At 22.8% G+C, this 15899-nt stretch overlaps 6 protein-coding genes across 6 annotated transcripts; 5 read left to right on the top strand and 1 right to left on the bottom strand.

The window, feature by feature from the left end:
- Positions 1–1595: 1595 nt before the first annotated feature.
- On the top strand, positions 1596–2114 carry PVVCY_1202260 (conserved Plasmodium protein, unknown function; the record flags this gene model as incomplete). Its single annotated transcript, XM_008625236.2, has 1 exon — positions 1596–2114. One exon carries the CDS (start codon positions 1596–1598, stop codon positions 2112–2114), a length of 519 nt encoding a protein of 172 aa, XP_008623458.2.
- A 1479-nt stretch (positions 2115–3593) lies between these two features.
- On the top strand, positions 3594–6914 carry PVVCY_1202250 (cell division cycle ATPase, putative; the record flags this gene model as incomplete). The annotated part of the gene is made up of 1 exon (XM_008625235.2): positions 3594–6914. One exon carries the CDS (start codon positions 3594–3596, stop codon positions 6912–6914), a length of 3321 nt encoding a protein of 1106 aa, XP_008623457.2.
- Positions 6915–7974: 1060 nt separating this feature from the next.
- Positions 7975–9081, bottom strand: PVVCY_1202240 (50S ribosomal protein L1, mitochondrial, putative; the record flags this gene model as incomplete). Its single annotated transcript, XM_008625234.1, has 1 exon — positions 7975–9081. One exon carries the CDS (start codon positions 9079–9081, stop codon positions 7975–7977), a length of 1107 nt encoding a protein of 368 aa, XP_008623456.1.
- Positions 9082–9994: 913 nt separating this feature from the next.
- On the top strand, positions 9995–10969 carry PVVCY_1202230 (conserved Plasmodium protein, unknown function; the record flags this gene model as incomplete). Its single annotated transcript, XM_037634650.1, has 1 exon — positions 9995–10969. One exon carries the CDS (start codon positions 9995–9997, stop codon positions 10967–10969), a length of 975 nt encoding a protein of 324 aa, XP_037490718.1.
- A 660-nt stretch (positions 10970–11629) lies between these two features.
- PVVCY_1202220 (conserved Plasmodium protein, unknown function) lies at positions 11630–12283 on the top strand (the record flags this gene model as incomplete). The annotated part of the gene is made up of 1 exon (XM_008625232.1): positions 11630–12283. One exon carries the CDS (start codon positions 11630–11632, stop codon positions 12281–12283), a length of 654 nt encoding a protein of 217 aa, XP_008623454.1.
- A 1703-nt stretch (positions 12284–13986) lies between these two features.
- Positions 13987–14811, top strand: PVVCY_1202210 (60S ribosomal protein L34, putative; the record flags this gene model as incomplete). Its single annotated transcript, XM_008625231.1, has 2 exons — positions 13987–14145; positions 14476–14811. The coding sequence occupies 2 exons, from the start codon at positions 13987–13989 to the stop codon at positions 14809–14811; spliced, it is 495 nt and encodes a 164-aa protein (XP_008623453.1).
- Positions 14812–15899: the final 1088 nt, after the last annotated feature.

Raw genomic sequence — 15899 nt, 5'->3', positions numbered from 1 at the left:
ATTAATAAACTATATAATATGGTATACCCTTCTTTTAAAATTTATCATACCAAAAAAACGAAAAAAAAATATTTACAAAAGTTATCCCCACCCCCTTTGACACAACATTATATTTAATACTTTGGAGAGTTGAAATGGGAAGGGGGAAAAAGGAAGACAAATAGTAACGAGGTTATAACTGTTTTATATACATCATATATAAATAATAAGAAACATTATTTTTTATAATAGATATATGCATTTTTTTCGAATGTATATAATAAATAGGATTCATATATATACCTACATATTATGTAGTAAAATACGTTTGCTTTGATTTTTGCATTTTTTATTTTTTTTTGAATGTATAGAGGAATTGCTAGAAAGTTAAACATACAAAAATACAACAAAATAAATTTATACTATCCCTATTATATATGTAGAATAAAAAATGGCTAAAATAATAAATATGTTTTTAATAAATTTCATAAAATATTTTTTTATTATATATAATAATAAATATATGCATATATTTATTATACGCATAATAGAAAGCCCTTATTTAAAATAATTTAATAAAACCTTCAAAAAAAAATAAGTATATATATATATAGTATATAATACATATTTTGTATATGCAATAAAAAAAAAAATAAAACCTATAGATTATTATATAATACATATATTTCAGTTTTAAAAATAAAAAAGGTACAAAAAAAGAATTTTTACCTTACCTTTTATTAATTTTGCATTTACTATATATTATTGCTTTATTTTTATTTTGAAATTATTAAAATACAAAATTAATTTATAGATTTTATTAATCAGTTGAATAATCGATCTTTAATTTTACCGTTTTTTAAAAGCTTGCCAAAAGTTTTGTTTTATCCAATTCAATATTTTACTATATAAATAAATTTTGTATGAAAAAATAATTTTGAAAATATTTTAAGGATAATAATAATAAATTTATATCCATTATATGATGGTATATTCATGATTTATAAATCGAACCAATATCGATTTTATTATTTTTTATAAATTATTCAAAATTTTATTTATTCTATAAAATTTTAGCTACATATTTATTTTTCATTAATGGTTATTTATGAACAGATCAGAAAAAAGTGGCCATTCTTTGAAAATATTATTAACTGTACATATTTTTATTTAATACTTTAAAATTTATGTTTTATATTTTATGTTATTATTTGAACTAAGATTTTCGAAGGGTTGGTGTTAGATAACCATAACTATTTACATGGTTTACGTAATTTATATAATTTTTGAAAAACGTGCAAAATTAATATGATGTATGTTTGCTTTTTTGTTTGATACCACTATTTTTCGTTTTGTATGTATTTTTAATTTTTCTTTTAAATAATAGATGTGTATTATTTTGCGAGCTATTTTTTTTTCATTGCCATTTAGCTATATTACCTAATATGCATAAATATAGTACTTAGGCAAGCATATGCCCTGTTTTTTACATAAAAATTTAGCTGCATATTATTTTGTGATTATTTATTTTTATATATACTAGTTCGTTGTAGGACATTAATACTAATACTATATCATGCTATAATTTTTTTTTTTTTTTTAAATTATAAAAAAATATGATGGATATTCATGATGATAATATAGACACATGCCAATCAGAAATGGCATATATTAGTGATGCAGATTCCGATGATTTGAGAAAAAAAGATCCCAAACAATATGTTAGTTATGAATGTGGGCATATTCTTTTTTCTTCATCCTTTCAATTATTAATGCCAATTATATTTTCTTTATATTGTAAATTTTATTATATGTCTATAATCGACATATGTTTATTTCTTACATCTATTATACATTGGAGGAAACCAGAATTAGGCATAAGAAGAAACATTGATATGTTTATGGTGCTTATTAATACTATAACGAAGGGTCTTTTTGCTTTTACTTCAAGTTCTCTGTGTGTATTTATTTATGCATGTGGTATTATAACTACTGCATCACTATACTGGATTGGACAGAAATTACACAATAATAAATACGGTACTTTATTCCACCTTACAATGCATAGTTGCGGAATTTTTGGAGTATTAAACCTTTATTATTTTTCTAGAGAATTGAGTATTGATATAATATAGCAAATTATTTGGTATATAAAAATTTTTTATAGTACTTGTATTTACAGCTAGCCAAAATTATCCAATTTGATATTTTTACAATTTTTTTTTTCCATAAAAAAAAGACACATACTTATATATGAACACACAGAACATCCAATGATTTATAATAGTTTCAAGAAAATCGACAAAATAGTTGTATTACATTTCTCCATTCAATTATTTTTTTTTTGATGCCCAACACACATTACACACATTAATAAATATACAATGAATAGTTGCAAGCTAAAAAGAGCAAAGTAACAAAAGTATATCCCTATATATACATGCTTTGGAAATATTTTAAAAGCCAATATAAAATTAAGTAATTTGGGAAACCCATTGATTATATTTATTAAGTTTTTATTCCCTCATTTATTTGTTTAGGTATATAATTGTCATGCACATATGCATATTTCCTTATTTTCAAATTATGAAAAAATTTTTAAATTTTTGTAAAAGATATATTACTAGCCAATTAAGGTTGCTGTTTATGTTGTAGTTAATTCATGCGATATATGAATGTTATGCATTATTTTCATTTTTTTTTTTCATTATTTTTTTAACCTTTTTATGTCTGTATATATATTGTTTAATTAGGATTTTTTTAAATAACATTATTTTATTCAAAGTGCTATTATAGACTTTAATTTATGAAAACCATTGTTTACTTTTACAAAAAGTTTCCATATAAAAATGTAAATACAAAATGTTAAAAAATACCTGAACAGTCATAAAATAAGGATACTTTTGTATGACATTTTTTTTTTTAATGTCATTTATTTTGATATAATAAAAACATAGGAAGCTAGCTATTATACTTATATTTTATTTTTCATTATATCATTATTTATATATTTGTAAAGAGTTAAAATTGTTCTATAATTTAATAGGGATATTTCATCATACTTATCAAAGTGTAGTCATATAAATATACACTATTAATATGAAATTATACGAATTTAATATTTAATATTTTTTTATAATAACTTTTTTTTTTGCTTATTTTTTTTTTCCATTTTTTATAAATACACCCATATAAACACAAATATTTTCGTATTGGGAAAGTAAAAATATATAACCTCATTATTACAATCCCGATTTATATATATAAATTATTTTGCTTACTTAGTACTACATATTATATTTATACTTATAAAAATGCGTCATATATAGTTTATTTTGTTTATTTGTTTTATTTTTTTATTTTTAATTTGAATAAAAATAAGAGATTAAATTCAAGTATTAACAATAGGAAGCTTGCTCGATTTTTTATTTAACTGATTAAGGAATGGATTGGTAAATGAAAACGAATATAATAAAAAGCTTCTTTACACACTCTTATTTGAAAGGTAGTTATATATATAAAGGAGAAAAAAAAAGAACAGTAATATATAAAAAAAAAAATTTAAAGAAATAAATAAAGATATATAATAAATTGTGGAAAATGAGAATACAAGAATGAAAGGGAAAACAATGTGTTATTCTTTATTTTTTTTTAAAGAACATATAAAATGGTATACTATAGTAATATTTGTTTTTTTTATGATAAAATATACAAATCAAATTAAACTTACACAACATGGAAATATAATAACAGCAAAAAATAGTAATGGAAATGGGAATACAAATTTATTTTGGGGAAATAATGGAGCCAGAAATATATTTGGTCGAACTACCAAACGTCGAAATCCGTTTGCTTCCATCGGGGCAATGGTTAATGAAAAAATATCCAACCAAAATAAAAAAAACCAAAATGAAATATTTGGAAAAATTGCGGTTGTAGGGACACCCAATGAAACCAACAAAAAGTATAGTGACATTGAATATGACGCAAAAGAAAGTGATACAGCAAGTAGTGATTTTAAACTAAATTATGACAAACCCAAATTTATTAAAGAAGAAAATATAAACAATGAAAAAAAAAATGATAAATTTATAAAAACATTACCAAAGGAAGTAAATCTTATTGATGAAGAACAGACACATAACTCCGTTTTTTTAAATAATAAAATTGATGAACCTATTTCAAAAAACGAAGACGCCTCCAAAAGCGTTATAAATAGTATTTTTAAAAATATATGGGGAAGTAATAGTAATCCAAAATCTCAGGATTACAACAAGGGAAATGGCAATGGTGGGGATGGAGAAGATAACAAGAATGAACAGAATGACCATAACGATAAAGGTAGAAAAAATGAACGTGATGAAAAAGGGTTAAGCTTTGAAGAGGCAGATAATGAGACAAATTTTCTTTTAAAAGCTTTAAATTCAGGAAAGTTTCCAAACTATTGTCTTGTCGAAAATATCGATGAAAATGCAGATAATTTTGATATATATATGAGTAAAGAAAAAATGAAAGAATTAAATATTAATGATGGATATACAATTTTATTAAAAGGAAAAAAAAAAAAAGAAATGGTAGGTATAGCTAGAGAAGATGATCGATTAAATAAATATTCTGTAACTATATCATTTTCAATGAAACGAAATTTAAGATTAATGCATAATGATATAATAAAAATATATCCATTATCAAATATAAAAAATATAAAAAATGTAATAGTAAGCCCTTTTAGTGATACTGTAAATAATATAACAAAGGAAGAAATTGAAAAAGAAATATTAAATACTTATTTAAAAAATAGTTATAAACCATTAAGTGTTGATAGTACTATATATATTAATTATAAAAATAAAAGAATAGAATTAAAAGTATTAAAAATAATAACACAAGATGGACAAAGTGAACAACATGGTTGTTTAACTAATACATCTCGACTAAGTTTATCTGACACATTTTTAAATAGAGAAGATTACGAAGAAAATACAGATGATATAAACTATGAAGATTTAGGAGGTATGAAAAAACAATTAAATAAAATTAGAGAACTTATTGAGTTACCTTTAAAATATCCTGAAATATTTATGAGTATTGGAATATCAGCACCTAAAGGTGTATTGATGCATGGAATACCAGGAACAGGAAAAACATCTATTGCTAAAGCAATTGCAAATGAAAGTAATGCATATTGTTATATTATTAATGGACCTGAAATAATGTCTAAACATATAGGTGAATCAGAACAAAAATTAAGAAAAATTTTTAAAAAAGCAAGTGAAAAAACACCATGTATTATATTTATTGATGAAATTGATTCTATTGCTAATAAAAGAAATAAAAGTAGTAATGAATTAGAAAAAAGAGTAGTCTCACAATTATTAACATTAATGGATGGACTTAAAAAAAATAATAATGTTCTTGTACTTGCTGCAACAAATAGACCTAACTCTTTAGATCCTGCATTGAGAAGATTTGGAAGGTTTGATAGAGAAATAGAAATACCAGTACCAGATGAACAAGGTAGATATGAAATATTATTAACTAAAACTAAAAAAATGAAATTAGATCCAGATGTTAATTTAAGAAAAATTGCAAAGGAATGTCATGGATATGTCGGGGCAGATCTTGCTCAACTTTGTTTTGAAGCCGCTATACAGTGCATAAAGGAACATATCCATTTTCTCGACCTTGAAGAAGAAGATTTTATCGAATTTATGAAACTTAGTGTAGATGGTAATACTGATGAAAATGGAGATAGCAATAAATCTGAACATACAGATGGAAATTCTAATTTTGAAGGGGGTGTAAAGGGTCTAAAAAATGTTTTTCGATTAGGAAATCAAACTCGTACTGAACAAGCTAGCCAAAATAATAACAAAAATATAAAAAAGTCCGGTGATAAATTTGATCAAAAAACAAAAAGAATACCATCCTATATATTAAACAAATTAACAATAAAAGCAAAACATTTTCAACATGCCCTTAATATATGTAATCCAAGTTCATTAAGAGAAAGACAAGTTCAAATTCCAACAGTAACTTGGGATGATATTGGAGGAATGCAATATGTAAAGGAACAATTAAAAGAAACAATTTTATATCCATTAGAATATAAACATTTATATAATAAATTTAATTCAAATTATAATAAAGGTATTTTATTATATGGTCCTCCAGGATGTGGTAAAACATTATTAGCAAAAGCTATTGCTAACGAATGTAATGCAAATTTTATTTCTGTCAAAGGTCCTGAATTATTGACAATGTGGTTTGGTGAGTCAGAAGCTAATGTAAGAGATTTATTTGATAAAGCTCGAGCTGCATCTCCATGTATTATTTTTTTTGATGAAATTGATTCTTTAGCAAAGGAAAGAAATAGTAATAATAACAATGATGCTAGTGATCGAGTTATAAATCAAATATTAACAGAAATTGATGGCATTAATGAAAAAAAAACAATTTTTATTATTGCGGCTACAAATCGACCCGATATATTAGATAAAGCACTAACAAGACCAGGTCGTTTAGATAAATTAATTTATATTTCTTTACCCGATTTTAAAAGTAGATGCAGTATCTTTAAAGCTATATTAAAAAATACACCTCTCAATAAAGATGTTGATATAAATGAAATGGCAAAAAGAACAGAAGGTTTTTCAGGTGCCGATATTACAAACTTATGTCAAAGTGCAGTTAATGAAGCAATTAAAGAAACAATACATTTAATAAATTTAAAAAAAGGAAAATCCAATAAAAATGACAAAAAAAAAAAATCTCGAGGAGGACAAAATCAGTTAGAAAACTATGATCCCGTTCCAACTCTTTCAAAAAAACATTTTGATGTTGCATTTAAAAATGCACGAATTTCAATACAACCAGAAGATGTTCTTAAATATGAAAAATTTAAAGAAAAACTTTCTTTGAAGTCGCATAGCTAATTTATGTCAAACAAACTAGATAAACATTTTTCAATATCACAATGTTTTCACAATTTTTCATTTAAATTGTAGAAAATTTTATTCGAGTAAAAATATTGAGAGCATAATTATGTCACTTTATTTTTTATTTCATATTAGTTACCAAAACTATATGAACATTTATATATCAAGTTATAAAATTTTTATGATATCCACATAAACAAGTATGTTTATGACGTTAGTTTGTTGACAATATATCTCTCATATTTCTCAATTAAAATTGTCTTCTTTTTTTTTTGTTGTTGTTTTATATGTCAATTTTTTCAAAAAAAAAAAAATAAAAGTGTGTATATTTCACTTAAAATAAAACATTAGGAATTATCATTTTTCAGAAAGCTAATATGTGTTCCTAAGATATTTTTTTTATTTTTCTTTCACTTTCATTTGTTTTTTTAATTGATTTATTTTGAAAATATTTCCATCTAATTTTTAACTGCAGAACATGTGAAAAAAATAATATTCATATTATATACAATTTTTAATTTGCTATATAAGATCAAATATTTATGATTTCCAAGTTAGAGAAGTCTATCAGTATTTGACAAGCAGACATTGAATTATTACCATTTCTTATGATGAAGGCATACAAAACATTTTTAAACTGCAGATAAGGATGTCAAAAGAATAATGAACAAATGAAATAGTGTTGGAAATTTATCCATATAATTTATAGGGTGGGGTTTCCCCCCTCTTTGGCCAGGGTTTATATTCTCCTGACCTGTTACATTTTCGATTTTAAAAAATTGTGCATTATTTTTTCATTGCACTGTTTTATTACTCATCATTTTGCATATTCGTGTCTTGTCAATTTTTCAAACATAACAAATGCTATAACACCCCCATTTGTTTTATAACTTATTAATTAAAATAATTTTTTAATCAAACTCGTGTGTGAGTTTCCAGCTAGCCAAACGGTGATAAAATATAGCTAGCTATTTACAAAAAAAAAAATAATAAAAAAAAACAAATAAATTAACATTGAAAAAAAAAGGCAAACAAAGTGGAAATATGTATAGGTTTATTAATTGACGTAACCGTCTGAATTAGTATAGAGCAGATTTGGTTTCAAAAAAAATTTTGGAAGACCGGGAAGAGTTAAGTATCCGCCAAGTATAAATGAGTCGGAACTATCTTCAGGATTATTGGTAAGGATATTACTTGTTTGTGTATAATATTTATTAGGTTTATTAACTTTTTTTGTAATAGGTGGCCAAACAAATGTTGATTTATTTTCTTTATCAGTGTGTGAAGAATGTATATTATTTTTTACAATTTCTGAAACAAAAGATTTAATATTATCAAGTATATGTAGGTATGGCATATCTGTAGAAGCTATTTTAATATTTATATGAGCTAGCGAATTTTTATCAATTTTATTTAAGTTGTAAATATTTTTATATAATTCAAATGTATTAGTATCAATTTGTTCACTACGATATTCAATACTATTTCCACTTTTTATTTTTATAATAGTTTCTTTTAAGTTGTCTACAAGAGTATTTGATTTAACATTAGGCATTAATTTTTTAGGTCCTAATATTTTAGCTATTGGTAATATTTTATTTATATTTTTAAAATTTGTTATACATATATCAAAATCTAGCCATCCATTTTTTATTTTATTAATATAATCTAAACCCACATAATTTGCTCCATATTTTTTTAAATTTTCATTATCTTCTTCTATTAATACTAAAATTTTTTTTTTTTTATCAACACTATGTGTTAAATTACACATCCCTCTTAAGGATTCCCTTTTTATATCTATTTTTATTATTAAATTAAAATCAATTGGTTTTTCTTTATTAACGTCTATTTGTCCAAGTTGTGTGTCAAAGCTAAGTAGTAGCTTTAAACCTTTCATTGGTGATATTGGTGGCATTAAATTTTGCCAAAATATTGAATAATTTTCTTTTTGTATATTTTTTCCCTCTTCTTCATTTTTATTTTCGTTATTAACATTTTCTCCTGTATTTATATTTTTTTTTTTTTCTTTTTTTTCATCATAAAATGGTATATATTTTCTTCCCCTCTTTTCAACAAAAAATATGTCTTTTCCACATTTTCTAGTTACATTTATTTGGCTATAGTTGAATAAGTTTTTACAAAAAAATGTATTTCTCTTCATTTTACTAACATACTAACATACTAACATACCAAATAATGTATGCTTTGTTATTTATAAAATAAGATCGAACAAGACCAATATATTTGCCTGACCATCGAGCTATATTCTTTGACTAGCTTTTTATGAAATTAAAAAAAAAAAAAAAAATTAGCTAGCTATTATATGAGAATAATACTAAACAACATGAACATATGTGGGTGTGTGGAAAGCCAAGGCATATGTTGAATGAAGTGTGCAATAGTAGTATATCTATTTTCCATAAATGTTAAAGTTGATATAATAAAAGAATAAGAATAAATGATTTATTTAAAATTTGTAAATAAAAAATATAGTAAATTAATTGGAATGTTAATAATATGAGCATACCACTGTATAAAAAAAAGGAAAAAATGAAATACTATGGTATTAAGGATGTATTAAATATTTTTGTATAATTTAAAAAAAATGATGAAAAATGTGGATAAAATAAAGGAAAAACAAATAAATAAAAAACTGCTTCCATATTTGAAAAATGTATTTTTTTTTTAATTTTCATTATATATAAATACACTAATATATTTTAGGCTTGCCTAATTTTTTTCGTCGTTTCCGCATTGGCAAATTAAAATAGCATTTTTCTCGCAAAACAAAAAGAGGAGGGGATAAAAAAATGGAATTATATTGCATATATTTATGGATACTTAATTTTATTTTTCTTTTTATTTCAACATGTTAAAGTGAAAAAATAAAAAAATAAAACATATTTAGTTTGAAAAGTATTTTTTTTGTGCAAACTTTTGTTCTTACTTTTTCAAAAAACAAAAAAAGGAAAATTATATTAACTACTTGGGAAATCTTCCCTTTTTTGTCCAACCCCCCTAATCCCATCATGTTTGTTATTATTTGTAAAAATTATTAAAAAAAAAAATAAAGGATGATTGAGTTTGATGAATTATTTGAGTTACTAAAAGAAGTTGAAATAAGTTGTGATAATTTTAATGAAGAAAATAAAGAAAGAGAAAAAATAATTTTATTCCTTAATGATTTAAACTCATACATTAATGATATAGCATATTCTTTGAAAGTCAAAACAAATAAAACATATAAAATATCAGAGATAGATATATTAAAAAAAATTATTTCAAAAAAAGAGAGACTTGAAAATGTGATAAAAAATAGTAATAAGGAAAGGAAACACATTTTATTTAAAAAAATTAATAATATTGATTGGGAAGATAAACATGATGATACCTCTTTAAGTAGTCCCTTCCTTCTTAATGAGAATACCACTTTAGAAAAAAACTTAAACACAAGTAAACCAGATATAAAGATAAACCAAGATAAAGAAGAGAAAGAAAGCGAAGAAATTTTATTTTCAACAAAACGAGATACACCGAAAAAGGAAATTTCCAATGACAAACAAGATAACATATTACCCAATAATGATACAACAAATAATAGCAACAATTTAAATTTTAAAAAACATGAAGAGATAGAATTAATTAGTGATAGTCTTATAAAAGAATGGGGAAGCCAAATTGATGAATATGATAATTTAAAATATGAATTTTCATATGAATATAAAAAAATGGAATTTCAAAAAAAGCTAGATAAAAGAAAAAATATAAATACAGTTGAAGATGATAATATTGATGATGAATTATGTTTACTTGCTCAAGAGATGAAAGAAAATGTTTTAGCATATAGACAAATTTTAACTGAGGATAATAAAACATTAGAGATATCTGCAAATAAACAAGTAAATAATATAGACTCAATTCTCGATGTAAATAAAAAAACAAAAAAAATGGGAAGTAATCAAAGTATTTCTTTTTTCTTATCTTTAATCATAATTGTTGTTTCAATGCTACTTTTTATGTTTACATTTTTTGTGATAATCCTTCTATAGTCACATATCAGTAAAAATTATTCAAACCTATAATCCATTTTTTTTACAATTTAATAATATATAGTAAGAATAAAATGAAAAAAAAAAATAATAAAAGGAAACGAACCAATCCTAATTATAAAATTATCACTTTTTGGTAAATTATGTTTTAGCTGCATATAAATTTGAATGCATGTAGAAAGGGGAAGCACAAAAAATGTTGCAAAAAAATTACCTATTTTTATAAAAAAAAAAAAAAAAAATTATTTCCCCCCAAAATTATATTTTCAAAATTTTTCCTATCCAAATTGGGATAAAAATGGTAATGTTTTTATATCCATATGTATATAATATTTATGTATGTATTTTTTCAAATTAATACTTTGCATATGGTATAGTGATTTATTTTTTTTTGTAAAATTTCAAGATATTTTTATTTTAAAAAAAAAACATAAGGGATAAGAAATATAGGAAATACCAAGAAAAGAATTAATTTTTTTTTCCCAATTTTTAGTTACTATGTATTGTGAAAATAGTATAAATATATCATAATATAAAAGAATGTATGCATATACACTTTTTCAAAAAATAAAACAATTATCAAAGTAATATACATATTTGACAAATTTCAGATAGTTTTTTTTTTTTTTTCATAACCCCTATAAATACAAAGCAGCCCCAATGGAAGAAACAAATTTAGCTAGCACAGAATTAAACACACAGGGAGAGACCGACAACCCTATAGATAGTATAAATAACAATACAAACATTAGTCATGATATAGATACTGCCGACAAAAATAGTGATCATGAAAAGTTAAATAAAAGTGACGACAATGTGGGAGACACAAAAGAGGGGAAAAAAGTTAAGAAAAAAAAAATTGACAAAAAGAAAAAAAAACTAAAAAAAGAGAAAAAACTTAAAAAGGAAAAAAAACTAAAAAAGGATAAAAAAAAGAAAATTGCCAAAAAAAAGAAAGAAATTTCTGATTACGATTCAGACGAAACTGATTCGGATGAAGAACTATATGATAACGATAATTTTTTTATGGATAGTAGATTACAAAAAAATAAGAAAGGAAAGAAGAAGAAAGGAGGTATTGAGATTGATGAGATAAATAAAAAAAAAAAAAAAAAAAAAAAATCAGGAAAACACAATTGCTTAACTCCAAATATGTTATTAGAAGAATATGACCAAGCCTATGAAAAACAATTACAATTATATGCAACATATGGATTAAAAAAATACATTAGTTTTTTAAAAAATTATCAAGACACCTTAAAGGAAGATATAAAAAATAATCCAAAAAAAAAGTCAAAACATTTGTATGTTTGAAAATGTATTACATTTTCTCATGACACATTAATAAGTTCATTTTTTTTGTTCTAATTTGGTTAAATACCAATTTTTTATTTTTTTTTTTATTTAGTTACCCTATTGCATATTTTCTTTTTTTTTTTTTATAACTTAATTTGTTTTTAGTAAAACAATATGTAATTGCAAAAATATAAAAATGTTTATAAACAATATTAAGCTTAAAGTAAAGAGGGAATAAAATATGTGTTACTTATTTTTCTCCTTTACAAGCATAAAATTTTGTCTCGTATTTGTCTTGTTTATGTATGTAACCAATAGGTATGACAACATGTAGATAGGATTAGGCAAAACATAGTATTCTCCTTTAAACAACAAAGGCAATGCTCTTTAAGAAAATGCAGTTACAAACCAGTTAGTAAATGTACTGGTTTTGTACTGGGTTTACTTTTCATTATTTTTAGCTTTTTATTATTTTTTTTTTTTTTTATATGACTAGCCAAAATAATTGCACACACAAATAAGCTATTTGTTATTTTATAAAATTAATTATTTTTAGGAAATAATAATTTTTTAATATTTATAAATATATTATATCAATTTTTATGACATATTTTAGTTTTTTATTTTTATAAAATTTAATAATATATTTTATATATAAAAGTAGGTAATATATTTTACCATAATATATTGAAATATTTTTGGTAACATATTTATGTATATACAATTTTGTAGGTAACAACCCCTTTAAGCTCGAATATATAGAGACCTATTTTTTAAAAATAAAACATTAAAGAATAAAAAAGAGCTTATAAAAAAACTACAAAATTGGAATATTTAAAAAAAATAAGCAATCTTATTTTTATAGATTAAATAAAAAATGAATTACATAAAATAGTCATTTTTTTAAAATAGAATAAATGGGTATTTACAGGTAATACTATATTTTCCCATGGCATGAAAATTTTGCTATATAAAAAAACTATATTTAAGGCTAGCATATATATAATAATATTACATAATTATATACATATTCATATTAGTTTATTTATTATTATTATTATGCCATTTTATGGAGCCTTACAATGGTGCTTATAAAATAAATATTTATATATATACTGCATATATAAATAAGTAGGAATGTAATTATTTTTATTAAGAATGCCAACAATTATGCCTTCCTACTTTTTTATACCATCCATCAAGTTGAAAAATAAACAAAGCGGGCTATATGTAGTATACCCATAATACATATGCTATATATCAATATTTATGTAGTACATTTATATATATCAAATTTATTATTTATGTTTTATTGGTGTGAATTCCCTATAAATTAGGCGGTGAATAATAAGTAGGTGGTTGACAGTAATACCAAAAAGAGGTATGTAAAAATAAAAATTAAAAAATGTATATACTACATTTTTTAAGTTGGTTCGGATATTTTATGCATTAAAAATATTTCCATTCATAAAAAAAATATTATTATATTGTTAAATATACATGAAAAAATTAATACAATTTTTTAGTAAAATTATAAATTAAAAGAAAAGGTTAAAAAAAATTATAAGATAAATTAATTATTAACCATTTTGCATAAAATATTTTTATTTAAATAATAATATATTATTTGGGCTTTTTGAAAAAAAATTAAATATAATAATATATTAGGAAAATTTATACATTATTTCTCTATATATTATAAAATTTATTTGTTAATAAAAATGGCACAAAGAGTACACTATCGTAAACACAATCACTACAATACAAAGTCAAATAAAGTAAGGCCAATTAGAACTCCAGGTGGAAAATTAACTATCCATGTTATAAAAAAAAAAGCAGGAAAACCCAAATGTGCTGACTGTAAAAATCCTATTCAAGGGGTAAGAAAAAAATAAAAATACATTGTATATAAAATTGTATAATATATGTTAGGAAGAATGAAAATTATAAAATTTGAAATTTTTTATATTTGTTTATGGGAAAATACAAAATTTTTTCCATATTTTTAATTATATATTACTACTATGCATTTACAAGGCCCATAATGCCCAATGGCAAGGGTACGGGCAGAAAATGCATGGTTTTTTTTTACTGAAATAAAGCTAGCTAATCTACATATATACATATTATTAAAAAATGAGATACCCATTTGGGGCTTGTTAACCTTTTGAATATGCTAATTATTTTTTCTTTCCAACTTGTGTTCATAGGTAAAAGCCTTAAGACCCGCAGATAACCAACGAGCCAGAAAAAAAGATAGAAGAGTGTCGAGAGCTTATGGTGGATCAATATGCGCAAAATGTATTAAGGAAAGAATAATGAGAGCATTTTTATTTGAGGAACAAAAATGTGTTAGACAAGTTTTAAAAGAAAAGAAAAAACAAGAACAAAAAGTAAAAAAAGTTAAGAAGGAAAAAAAAAACAAAAAGGAAAAAGCAGATAAAAAAGATAAGAAAAATGTAATTGCTAAGGATGCCAAAAAAAAAATCCCATCCTCTAGTAAAAATTTAAAAAAAGTTGCAGATAAAAAAAGAGGTGGAAGATAAACTAAAAATAAATATTTACATAAGAAAAAATAATGAATATAATTATTGACTTCAAAGATATATGTACATTCATATTGCTTTTTCGGATAAAAATTTTTATGTTTAAATTTTAATCATTTTGATGGATATACATTTTATGCTCTTATGTGTATAATATAAAATTATTTTTTTTTTTTACTTAATCTTTTACCCTCATACATTATACATTTGTATATATATACATTTGTGTTTGTATGATATTTTGGGCATTTATTTTTTAAAAAAGTAACAAAGCGAAACAATGTTAAATACCAACTATATTCCTATTTAAAAATATACTTATGAATAAAAATATGAACAAGTCATGTAAAAAAAATTAAGTTGCAAACAGGACGGCATAAATATTATGTCCCTGTGCAGGCAAAACAATGCATGGCTAGCTACTTTTTTTTTTCTTTTCCTTTTTTAAAATTATTACTAAGCTAGTTTAATTTATGTTGGTGTAAGGAAAATATTATTACATAAATAAGCATACACAATATGTATTGAAAATGCTCTAATTTGTTCGAGTATCATTAAAAAAAAATAAAAATGCATAATCTAATTCCTATAAAACCATAATTGAATGTTTTTAAAAATTATTATATAAGAAATTTCAATATAGGAGGGGTGAAAAAATTGTATAGTGTTAAACATAACTCTTATGATTTTCGCACAAAAATAGCCAAATTAAGAATTGTTTTTTTTGGGAAATATATACATAGAGAGAGATTAAATTTCTTATTATGTGCTACTTTTTAATGTTAAATATTATTTTAACAGGTATTCCATTTTTTTATAAATTTTTTTTTAACAATTTTATGAGTTAACACAAATTAAACGACATTGAATGGAGGCGTTTCCATTGATGCTAATGGGGTTGTGAAAAAATGAAAAAAAAAAAATTTTAATTTTTTAATATATTTTTTATATGCTTTATTTAATATTTTTTACTGCGCTTAATTGATATGCATATAATTGTTTAGGTTTTTTTTATTTTTCCACCAATTCTGGTATATATCCATCTAAGCATATGGGATACAATATACACTTGGTCATTTCTTTATTTT

The sequence above is a fragment of the Plasmodium vinckei genome (genome assembly GCF_900681995.1).
Source record: "Plasmodium vinckei vinckei genome assembly, chromosome: PVVCY_12".
Classification (NCBI taxonomy): domain Eukaryota; phylum Apicomplexa; class Aconoidasida; order Haemosporida; family Plasmodiidae; genus Plasmodium; species Plasmodium vinckei.
Note: the sequence above shows the minus strand (reverse complement) of the source record. Positions and strands in the feature narration are given on the sequence as shown.